General features: G+C 38.7%; 1 protein-coding gene across 2 annotated transcripts in view; it reads right to left on the reverse strand.

Annotated features, from left to right (window-relative positions):
* Positions 1-12822, reverse strand: part of RLF (RLF zinc finger) — a 35548-nt gene that overhangs the window by 19542 nt on the left and 3184 nt on the right. Inside the window, exons 2-4 of one of the 2 annotated variants that reach the window (XM_056509076.1) lie at positions 10474-10628; positions 8357-8438; positions 2302-2434 (exon numbers count right to left, since the gene is read on the reverse strand). In XM_056509076.1, the coding sequence (XP_056365051.1) occupies positions 2302-2434; positions 8357-8438; positions 10474-10628 (370 nt within the window). Of the gene's footprint in view, positions 1-2301; positions 2435-8356; positions 8439-10473; positions 10629-12822 lie in introns of those variants that run through there. The other variant, XM_056509077.1, reaches the window with a different exon arrangement.

Below are 12822 nucleotides of genomic sequence, written 5' to 3' on the forward strand. Positions count from 1 at the left end.
GGGATGTTTGTTAAGACAAAAGTGTGAGGGGGAAGTCTTGGAGTCAGTACTAAAGCACAGAACTACATGGGATGTCACAACTGCTGAACAGCATCAATTATGGTCCCATCAGGATGTTGGTACTGTTCAGTCACCTAAAAGGCCCAAGTTGAAATGGGTTTTTTGAAAGCCCTTTCCTCAAGCGAATATTAATGCTCCAAACAACCATCCTCACCAGCTGACAGGAAAAATCAGGAATCACCAGCCTTGCACATGGCAGTGCAATTTATTAACAGCCATAGGAAGCAGCAGACAGAACCCAAGCTGCTATGAAAGTTCTGCTGGAACAAATTTGGCAAACCACATTTATATTTGATGTCAGTTCCTTTTCCAGGACAGTGCATTAAAAAACAAAATTAAAATTAAAAACTCTAAACAAGAAAGGCAAGAAGCTGACACACCATCAGGATTGCTCACTCCAGTAGCATCTGATGATCATGAACATGAACTAGCAGTTGATAAAACACAGAGCAGCTGGGCACACTGAGCTGCTCTCACATCTGGCTTACAGCAGCAAAAACTAGGAATGCATTTCAGGTACTCATCACAAAAACCCAAAAAGCATTAAATACAAACTATTCAAAGAAATTAAGCTTTAGATGACTGGAAAAGACACTTTGTGAGGCTGCTGTTGTAGTGAAGGATAAACAGCAGTTTGACTAAAGGCAACTGAAAATCCAGTGCATTTCTGCAGCCCCTACTCCCAAGTCCAAAAGCAGAACTGCCATCCCCTCTGGGACCTGAGGAATGACATTTTGATTCCATTTCTATCAGCTGGAGCCTGCTAGCACAGAACATCATACAGATCAAAGGAGTGACACAAGTGAAAGAAGGAAAACAAACCTCTTAACTCACCAGTGACTTACAATCTACTACAGAAAATAGCATTTACTTTATATGATTCTGATGGTAACAAATGATTAAGTTAATTTAGTAGATATCTAGAGATAGTGGCTTAATACCAACTCCAGCCATGTCCTACACAAGGCCAAGAGAATAATTCCAGCTGCTCAGTTTCTGCAAGCAAAATAAAATCACAGCAGCACTTGACTCCCTGACATAGAGAAAAGACAGGACTGAACAATAAAAAGGAAGTACAACAAAACCAAGATTTTACTAATCATAACACATGGTATCATACATATCTCATCACTGTTTTCAAGTAAATTGCTCTTATTTCAACCCAGCCTTTGTCTCCCTCTCACCAGAGGGGGTGGGGGAAAAGGGAGCAGCTGAGTGGGGCTTAATGTTTCCAGCTGAGTTTAACCACAACAGTTCAAATGTTTCTGCATTCTATTAATACCTGACATGAAGGGTACTGAAGACTGCAGTCCAACTTGGCTACTCTTTTTTTAGCACAAGGAACAACATATTGTCTCAATAACCATAACATGTTTCTATTTCATATCAAAAATACTGACATACTGCAACTCAAAGAGAGCCTAGCCAAAGTCAGAAAAAAGGATTCTGCTCTGGAAGAAAACTAAAATTAAAATACATTTTTGTTCTCCTTTAATTTTTAAGACTTTATTTTAAACTCTTCTTCCCTTCTGTATTATTTTTTACTTTAGACTATCAGAGGTAAGCTGCAGTCCAGTGCACTGCTAATGAAACATCAAATACCTACAAGTACTTAATGGTACCACTAATGGGAAAAGAATTCAGAGTAAAGGGCGAATTTAATAGAAGACACTAGAAAGACTATATTACATAAAAGTGACACCTTTTTTTTTCTTTTTAAGTGACTCCTTTTCCTCACCTCTCAGCAGTTTCTGCTTCAAGATCTTATTTCCATTGTCTAGACTCAAAATGCCTCCCAACCTAGAGCTAATAACACTCCACACTTCCCTTCCACATGAATCTTTTATGTCTCTGAAAAGTACAGACATACTCAACTCCTCCCTGTGAAGAATTCAGGAAAACACTAAAAAGCTCAGAGTTATAAGAAATAAACCATTTTAGGAAGAAAAATTTCTTTATTTTTATGATGGAAAAAGAAATAATTAGTTTTAAAAATGGAGTTTCAAAATATTCAAACTGATGGATAGTCCAGTCCAAGCAGAGATGCATTGGTTGTACAACTGGACACATTATTCAAAATGCCAGTGAGACAGTTTCATAATAAACATTATTTAACAACATATGAATACTACTGCACAATACAATTTAAAATGCAACTCTCTTCTGTCTTCAAATCACTGCTTACCCACCAAAACTGCCCCAAGTAATTTCTGAACAACCACTCTAAAAACACACTCTTACCTTCCTCAGTTTCTACAGGTTGCTGGGATAGAATTTTAAGAAGAACTGGATTTTTCCATACCCCTTCCCTTGTGATATCCACCAATATTTGCAGGTTGTTATTCCCAAATTCCAGTAAAGCATCATGTGAATCCTATAAAATGTAAAAAAAAGTCATTAAAAGTCTTAGCTAAAAATTAAACCAATGTAATTTTACATTATCTAGCCTAATATTTCACTACATTCTAATACTTTCACACTATTCCTCTCAGTCATTACTGCTTTGACAAGTTTGCACTGGGATTTTAATAGTCCAATGTACTCTCACTTCTCTAATCCTGCTGCAAAACTTCCAATTTCAGACTACTGAGTTTATTAAAATGGTTAATCAAAACCTCTATTCTGCAGTTGTAACTCTTCTGCAATTTTTATGGTTCTCCATGCACATGTGTATGTATTAAAGAAACAGGAAGTGTATAAAAGACAAAGGATGATTTTGTTATCAAAGCATATAATGCTATTGAAATACTCAGAAGAAAGACTAAACAGTTTTCAAAATGAGTAACAAAATAATAAGTCTAAAATTGTACATTCAGTGTTAACACTAAAGATGAGCCAGTCAATCCACTCTGAGCATCATGAAAACCATCAGTCACCAGCTGAAGAATGCCATGGGAGATTTCATCATTAAGATGAAAACATCCTTCTACTGGAGATGAAGATGTAATTTTCTTAGAACTAATCTAAGACCCAGGGATTTCTGATCCTAGCACATTTGGTGCTGTGCAGCCTGACCCAGAGGCCTCCAGCTGAAGTTCACCCACAAAACCTCTGCACATTGCTCAGTGATCAGATTCTGGAAATCTAAGAAGTGTAGCAGGAATTCAAAAAGACATTACACATAGGGAGAATCTAGAGTCTAACACAGAAAATAAAGCAACTTGAAATAAACTGCAGGCATTTCATGACCCTAGTACAAAAACAAATGTAGTGTTCCTTGAACTGAAATAATTAAAATATCACCTTTCAGCATTTCCTAATGCTGACAAATAAAGCCAACTAACTGTAAGCAATTTGTGGCTACACCTTCAGTAAAAATGCTTCTCACAGCAGATCCTAAGCATGTCAATGCCCCCAAGTTCTGGTGAGCTGTGGTTCAAGCTGTTTGTGTTTTTAACACAACCTTTAACCTCAGGCTTGCTTTTGATAGCCTCTGTTGTATGCTTTAGATATACTGGAATCAATTCTATGTTCTGAATTATCAGAATTAAATGGAGCTAGTGCTATGACCACTAAAATAAGAGAGTAACCAAAGAAGTTTGGATCATGGGCTATGAAAAGGCACCAATGCTTTCCACAGTGCATCACACAGGACATGTTAAAATCCATGAGTTTCCTTCCACAATCAAGGCAATCTGCTATGAAAATTACCATGATTTTCCCACTAACCATTCACAGTAAAGGGCATCTTAGAATTTAATGACTGAAAGTATTTTATGACTTGAAGCTACACTAAGAGTAAGAAACACACAGGAAACTACAGGCCAGTCAGCACAGCCTGACCCCAGAAAGAACATGGGACAAATTCTCCTGGAAACTACTTCCAACAGTCTGACTACCTCCTGTGGTACCAAGCTACAGATGACATTAGTCATACTTGGCAAGGCTTCTGACAATCTCCCATAGTGTCCTGGAAACCAAATTGTTAAAACAAGGAAAAGTGGACAAAACACATAAAAAACCAGCTCAACAGCCAGACTTAAAAGGCTTGTGCCAAACTGTCCAGAACCCAACTGGCAGCTGTGTCCCAGCAGCACTTCTCAGGGTGGGCTGGTATTTTTAACACATTTATTGTCTGAATAATGGAACAAAGCACATTCATCACCTGCCATCCCACAGCTTTTACAGAAGCAGGAGAGCAGCTGACACTGTGGGGCAGGACATTCAACAGGCTGCAGAACATCACTGACAGGGACTCAGTGAAGCTCAACACAGGCAAATCAAAGTGCTGTACATGGTACAAGCCCAAGAATCAGAACAGGCTGCTGAGCAGCTGGCCAGGCTCCAGTTTGGCACCACAGGTCTCACAGGTCTAATTTCAGTGCAGGTCAGCAGAGAGCTCTTCCTGCACACAAGGCCAGCTATGCTGAACAGTGTCCAACAGAGCACAACCAGGAGATTCCTGAAGTGCTTATTCCTGTTTGACACTTCTGAAATTCCACTGCAGTACAACACCTAGTTTACAACCATGCCATAGTGATGCACTCCAGCAAAGACCACCACCTGCAGAAGAGAGGGTGAGAAGGAAAATCTTAGAGCTGTCTTTATCTTTGCTACATTGCCAGAAGGCAGTTGGAGCTGTCTAGCAAGGGAGTCATAATTCTGTAAGTGTGTGTGCAAGAAGTGTTTCCATATATAAAACACTCATTTTGAAAGGACTAATGTAAGTTTGTGCATTTCCCATTTCTTAAAGACAACATCTGGTGGGGGCAGGACCCTAAGCAACCTGATTGAAGAAAGCCCTCTTACTCTGATTGAAGAGCTGGAACTGAGCTTTCTTCCAGCAAACTCATGACTCTGCCACAACAGAAACCTTCAGACAGTTGCAGATTCAGCACACTGAAATTTCAAACTATGTCAGAAAGCACACTGAAACTATGGCTGACAGCACACTTTGTGGAACTCAGCACTTCTGTCCTACATAGATAATTTTTCCAACTGCAAGAACAAAACCAAACCAACATCAGAAGAGAACAGAAAAGCTCATGTTAGGAATTCTTTCCCAATGCAAAACTGTAGTGCAAACTTCCACCTTCTAAGGATCATAAAATTAGAAATCTTATAGCTGAATATAACAATCAAGCAGTTTTCATAACTTTGACAATCTCATCTTCCTTAGCAGTACCAAAGATTTTCTGTAGATATTGTCCCAAAGATAATTTTATTTTTAAATAACTGCTGTAACCCTGTTCCAACTGTTAGCTCATAGCAACCTGCGACCCAAAATCATTAAACACCACACTAGTTCTAAAAATGATTATAAAGGAAGTAAAACTAGTGAGTTACTGGTAAGACCACCTCAAAAATTAGGTGTTGGTGCTAATTGGCAGATGCAAAGATAGCCAAGTTGGATGCTTGCAATGACAGATTCCTGATTGAGCCTGAAATGCTACTCACAAGGTTAAAAGTAATTTTGAAGTGTCACAGCTGGACCTTACAGATGCAAGGGACTTTACATGCTCCTGACCAGAGTTCAAACTGCTCTTAGTTAACAGCAGTGAGAGACTGACACACAAAGGTTTCCAGCTGTGTTTAAGCATTTGAGAACATCACTTAAGCAATCCTTATGCTCATACAGGATCCTGCTCCTCCTCTCAAGTCTTTGCTTCCAGTGCAAGCTGGAACACTGAACAAAACTCACCACAAAGACCCTCAGGGACAAAGTGGGCTTTTTTTTTTTTTGTTTTTTTAAAACTAAAGCATTATCAATTCCCCACTTTACACTCAGCTAAATGGCATGCCAACAGAATCAGCCAGGTGAAGGACACACAATACTACTGCCAAAAGATGCTCAAGTTGTAGCCTCAGAAAAGCTTTAAGAACATCACTAGAAAACAACAAACTGATCTAAATTTGCATCCATGAAACACCTAACCACAGCCCAGTTTCTGCAGCTGGCAGTTACTTCCCATGGGAAGTCCATGTATATTATTCTGTCTTCAGTCATCAATCAATCATTCTCAATCAGCTTGAGGATGATTAAGAGAACAGCTACAGGTGTACAGATAGAAGAGAAACTGGATCTTATCTAAAAAAGATCAATAGAAGTCCATTTTAACAACCTCTACCTTCCAGCTACACGTCACACAGCATTAAATCTTTTCATATCAACAGGTTGCCAGAGCATCCACAATGCATTCTCTTCCCTCACACTAATGCTGGAGCATTAATCTCTCTCAGTCTTAAGTGCAGAGCAGGTCAAAGACTAACTCCAAAACACCATCAGCATTTAAGAGCCTGTGTGTTCAAACCTCACCTGCAAGATGAGCTCCATGAGCTTTACTGAGCTCTCTGAAGGCATTCAGCACAGAGTTATGTCCTACAAAGGGTGGAAGTACCAATCAAAGCACTGAGGAGCCAGAAGCCACAGTCTCAGAAACAGCCAAAGCAGCTCACTTATCTGCCATCACTACTGATGACATGGCTGACAAAAAAAACTTAAAAAAAAAAAAAAAAATCACACAGCCCAGACGCAAATGAGGTACTAAGGCACCAGTGTCCCTCAGATTATGACATTCAGTGATCCAGACATCCAACATAAACAATGTCTTCCCAACAGCAGCTGCTGCCTACTCTGAGGGCTTCAGGATGCAGTGCAGAGCCCTGTCCAATTATGGGGATCAATCACATTTCAGCAACACTGTATTAAGGGCTGAAAGGAGCTAAGGTGAGAAAGAAGGGCTTTGGATACAAGCAAACTGATTTCCTGAGTCAGCACTGTGTTTGACATTCAGGGTATCAATACCAAAATACCAAATATAAAATTCACCAAATATGTAGCATAAGTAGTTAACTACTGTAAATACACTCCCCTTTCACTACAGTGCTTAGCTGAACCATATTGGGCCTGCTGAAGAATATACAGCTAACATTAATGGGAATATATGCAAAAATCTATTATGAATACATCAAAAGTCCTTGAAGAAACTTAATACAACATTTATGTATACAGATCTCATTAAGTTAGGACAACATCATAAACAGGTTCTAAAGAGCAGGACATAAAACATTTCATCCTAGATTAAATCAGGAAAAAAATATACAGTAAGAGCCTATGGACAAAGTTCAACAGAAAAGATAAGCCTTAAAACATTGTACTGAAGATGTCAGATTTTTCAGTCCTGCTGATTGGACATATCCTTGTCACCACCAAGGCCACAGGATTTAACCTGTACCAACTGCATTTCTTTCTGTTACCCAGTACATGTCACACCAAAGCGTTTCTAAGGTTCCCAGGACAATAAATATTCCTTGGTATTTCAGGAAAATGAGGCTTCTCTACACCTGGAATCACTCCAGCACAGACCATCTCTATCCCTTCTGCTACTAGCAGGACTACAGAGCTCTGCTAGACTGCTGCTCTCAAAGTGACAGGTTTATTCATCTTCAGTCTACTGGAAAGTTTTCACACCTCCTGTTTCCTTGACTGCAGGCAAAACAAATGCAGAAACTCAGTACCAGCATCTTCAGAGCTAGTGCAGCAGTAGCCAAGTCTCAGGGGCTGAGAAAAGCCCCAGGGGTACAAGGTCTTGAGATAAAGACAGCTGCAAGGCTAGGTTCAATTCCAACTATCTCCTGCCAGGGTCTTCACTTCAGTAACTTTTTACTGGGATTAGCTTCCAACTTCACCAGTCACAGCTAAAGCCAGAAGAGGCAATAACAAAACCAGAGCAGCCCCTGGTCCTGCAAGGGATCAATACAAACACAGCAACACACTCCTGTCCTTCAGCTCCACGAGGAACACCAGCTCCTGCAGACAGCTAGCTACTACCTCCAGACTAAAAACCAGAAAACATCATCTTCCTACACAGTCTACATTAGCCAGCTTGATTTGAGTGTAGGAATGTTGTAGTGTGAGCTTATTTCAGCTCCACCTGTAAAGAAACACTTCCAGGAAGCACATGGACTAAAGATCTGTTCTACCATTTCCATCCCTCTCACTAACCTGCCACTCAGACCTCCACAAAAGCTCTTTTGTCATCAAAGCAATGCTTCAGAGCTGTTAAATCACTTCATTTAACTCTGTCTCTCATAAAAATCATTTGATGAAGACTTACTAAGGCTCTCTTGCTGAAGCTGACATCAGCCATGTGGCTATAAATATTCTGTTGGACTCCCAACATGGTTGCTGCAATTAGACTTTTGCTGCTCAGAAATTCTTGCTGCCTAGGTAACAGCAATGCAGGACAAGTGGAACACATGGGAAGTGTAGAAGAAAAGGAATACTACTGCAGCCTTTTTATTTTTTTATTATTTTAAATATGTAAATTGCAAAAAAGAAATTCAGAACACTTACCTGAATGGATTGATGGAATCCTAACCACACCTCATGTGGCAATTCACTTTCAGGAATTGAAAGCAGTAGCTCAAAACAACTCCTGGAAAAGCAAAAGGCAAGTAAACAAGCTACCTGAACACATTCTCTTGTTACATTAAATAACATTTCTGGCACATACTACTTAGTGCTCTAATGCTTATTAGATAAGCAATGACAGTAACAGTGAAACATGTTAGAATGTGCAAATCAATTAAAGGCCTGAAACAGCCTGTACATCAGGCATGATTCATCACAAGGAAACAGTGCTCCTTTTCACTACACACAATCTCTCTAATTTAAGATTGCAGCTACTCTTATAAAATAATCCATTCAACGTGGCTCAGGAACATTACACCACAGAATTCTTTCTTCTCAAAGGAAACCTAAAAACCATTCTAAATAAAGCTCACTGCAGTCCAGCATGGTCTCTGCCTGGAGGGACAATGAAAACCAGCTTCACCTAACTTAACATTTCAGCACTGGCATACCTAAGGAAAAAAACCCAAGAAGCAGCTTGACAGAAGACACATGCATCAGCACAAAAATGGATCTGGACAAGATATGTCAAGAGGAGCATCAGCCCCTAGAAACACCTTATGAGCCTTTGATACCAGCTGGGGGAACATTCCAATACCTACAGCACAAACTGCAACCTGCCATGGCAGGACTGCTGCCTATCTTGTTCTCAAACAGGAGATTCCAACCTTGTACAGCAAGTCAGCTTTTCTACTGTCCTCTAACACAAGGTTTTCTGAATATGCAAGCTACAACAAACTCCTCACACTGCAAGCTGGAAAAAAAAACTATCAGTAAAGCAGAATATTCTGACATTTCTTAAATAGAGAAAAGCAACTTTGATACAGAATTGCTATTTACATCCCAACATATCTAACAGTGGCAAAATATATAGAAAATACTCCAAGTAGAGATGCCCTGCAGACACTAAAAGACAAACTTTTAAAATTATCTAAGTAGGAAACAACAAAATACTCCAGCTAATTAACAATAGTATGATGAAGACAATGAAGATATTTTGCCAAAAATGTGTAACCTGTACCAGGTAAATGATTTAGCAGTTAAAGTTTTAGGTTTCCATAGTAAGAACCTAAGGCACACTTCTCCTGATTTCATGTTTTCAAAAAACACAAAAACATTCCTAGTTCACATATTTCTCACATTTATAAAGAAAATAATTCAAGGCATCATTTGGAGATAATCTGGTTCTGACCTGTTCATTTATACTGCAAGTCAGTCCATTACAAAATAAAGTATTTGACCTTAAAGAGAATACCCAAGTTCAGACCACAAAACAAGTAAGAGATAAAAAAAACCCCAAATATGTCACAGAATCACTTTTATTCTACGATAATCTTCATATTCAAGGCTCTAGATCCTCACCCTCCTCCTCAGATAAGCCTCACTAGCAAGGAATGAGCAGCACATCATTCAGGTTATGCTGATTATTCCCAGTGCACATGAAAGCCCTCAGGCAACACTTCAATTACAAAAAGCTGCTTTGCACTCAGGACAGACTTTGAGGAACTACAAGTTATCCCAATTCAGCTATGAACTGTAAAATGGTTCTCTATTCTTTAAATCATGGCTAGGCTGCTTTTCAGTCTTATAGCACAACTCAGACAGCCATGAACACAAATCAGCTTGTCCTGTTCAACAAGGGACACATTCAGAATGCCCCTGCACTGAAGGGAACAGGACACACAAAGCTGCAGAGCAAGGGATACAGGTTTACTAATCCATGCATCAAGGTCTAATGTTGAAGCTTTGGTTAAATGAGTTCTACACTAAGTTTCTTCTACAGAAATAATACTTGTAGATGTTTTAAGAAAGAACAGAACCTTCCTAATACCTACATGATTATCCAAATACAGAAGAACAAAGCCTTAAAACTTGTCTACATTAATTAAATGCTCAAATACATTTTTGTGGTATGATTAAAAAGGTACTAAAGACATTTACTAGATAAACTGCAAATACAGTTGTCAAATTAAGCAATAAACTATTTCAACAGCTTGCACTTTAATTTATAAAGTGTGGTTCTTTTTAAAACAAACAAAAAAATTAATATACCAACTTACAGCACTAGCCTGCCAAGCACCAAAAGAACATCTTCACATTCTGTAGTCAAGTAAGGTCTTGCATTAGCAAAGCTTTGGATGGAGATTCGATACACTTCCAAAAAAGGTAAAATATGTTCTGATGCACCCCGACTGCCAGCATACTGGAGCAGTGTCTGAAACAAAAGCAGCTCTCATTAGAAGTTCTCATAACACACTTCTGCTTAAAAAACAAATATACAAACACATACAGTGGAATAATTCTGAAAGTGAGAAATTTTTACTCTGAAGGAGAATTTAAAGTGGCAGCTTTCACCTCAACAGAAATTCTCCCTTTTATTGAAATACATTTTTATTTATGTTATTGTTTTGACAAAGTCATCAGAATTTCTACTGGGGAGAATGCTAAAATGCAATTGGCAGAAATGTGAGCTATTAAGGAGAAAATTCAGGGAGAAGTCCTACACTTAGCTCCTTTTGTACAACTACCATGGAGACAGAACCACGTATGTAACACTGGAATCCTTATTATTAGTGAGAATGCAGGAAAAATAGGAAGAAACCCAAGGTTAGGAATATTAGTACAGGTGTAGTGTTTTAAACATACATGCATTACCCACACAGCAAACATGAAGCCACCAGAAAGGGACACAAAACCCAGATTTGATCACTATGTAGGCATTTTTCAAATGCAAAATCACCCTAGATTTACTCCTTGACCACAGCAATCCCACATTCCCTGGACACAGTACTAAAGCAGCAATATAAAATCCAGCCAGTTCTAACAGAAATCACACCAACACAGGGACAACACTAGTATGTCCCAAACTTTTTAAAACATTCCTACACTACCATGCTGTGAAGAACAATTTGAGAGCAAGGAGGGCAATGTGCTGAGGACAGCTCAGCTCTTCTGACTGCTCACTTCACAATGAACACCCTCCTGCACCTCCAGAGTGATGCTCATACACTTACCAGCTCCCTCTGCCATTGGTACTCCCCCTAGACTAAACAAGGTAACAATCTTGATTAAAGCCAGCTGCAAAAAAAAACCAAAACCAATGAAAGAGGCTGTGCTTTTTGGAATCCTTAGGGCCAAGACTGCAGGGGAAAAAAAAAAAAAAAAAAAAAAAAAAAAGATCAGAGCACTTCACCCTACCATTGAAAACAAGTCAAACTGTCCTACAAGGATGGTGATGCCATATCAGTTTTCAAATCACTTAAAGTTAGGACTCTGACACAAACTTATTTTAACACCTTAAAAAAAACCATATGATCCTATCAGATGGTGAATGGAAGGAGGGCACTATGGAACAAACCCTACTACAAGCTTGCTAAAACCAAATGCAGTCACAATAATGACCAAAAATTTCTTAGGCAAAACCTACCCTCCACCACAGCAAGAAATAAGTGGCCAGTATCCAATACTACATCAGTGATACAACTATACTGTACTACTCCTTGCCTAAAAACAATGCAGACTGGCAAATCATGTGCTATACTTAATAAATATATAAAAAATACCATCTAAGAATTAATAATCTGCTGCTCTGTGGATTGTTCTCCAACAATTCATGAACAGAAGTTCTGTGTGAATCAAAGTTACAAACTTTCCCAAAACCCCACATATTAATAGTTACAAAGACATAAGTGGGGAATTGGAAGTTTGCAGAAATAATCCTTAAGCACAGCACAGAGATCATCAGCTGCAGCAGTCAATGGTGAGTAATACCAGTCTTCAAGCTTATTTAACAGATTAATGAAGGATTTGATAACTCAGATCATATATTGCTTTGTAGCATTAAATCATATTCAAAGACTGTCAAGCTGCAGTCCCCAAAGAGTCAACTGATGCCTATCATAAATCAGCTGTTTAGTAAAGTCAGCAGTAACACTACCATTACAGTGACTACAGAAACAGATCAAACACACCAATCCCTGCACATTTCTAAACATATATCCATCAAAAACAATCTGCTTTAAAAGCCAAATTTAGCACTCAATTATTTTGACAGACACTTTGATCATAAACTACCTGGTCTGTGTAAACCATAAAACACAGCAGAATACTTTCTAGGATTAAATAAATATTCTAGAAAACACTGCACCCTTGCTCAAGTGCAATTTGAACACTGGTATCAAAGTCTTAAATCTAGCATTAAGAATTCACTGAGTAACCATCTATGAGAAACTTCTTGTCAAACACATAAACAATGGTTTCAGTGTAAAAAACAGATTCAAGGTGACAGACTTATTAATAGCTTGAACTTCAAAGATCTGTAGTTTTGATTATATTTATTCTATTAGTATTAGGAACTGAGAAATAAGCCAAATATAGTAACTGTATTAAAGAAGTTCTTCAAAGCCCTT

This window comes from Oenanthe melanoleuca, chromosome 23 (genome assembly GCF_029582105.1).
Source record: "Oenanthe melanoleuca isolate GR-GAL-2019-014 chromosome 23, OMel1.0, whole genome shotgun sequence".
NCBI classification, from domain to species: Eukaryota; Metazoa; Chordata; class Aves; order Passeriformes; family Muscicapidae; genus Oenanthe; species Oenanthe melanoleuca.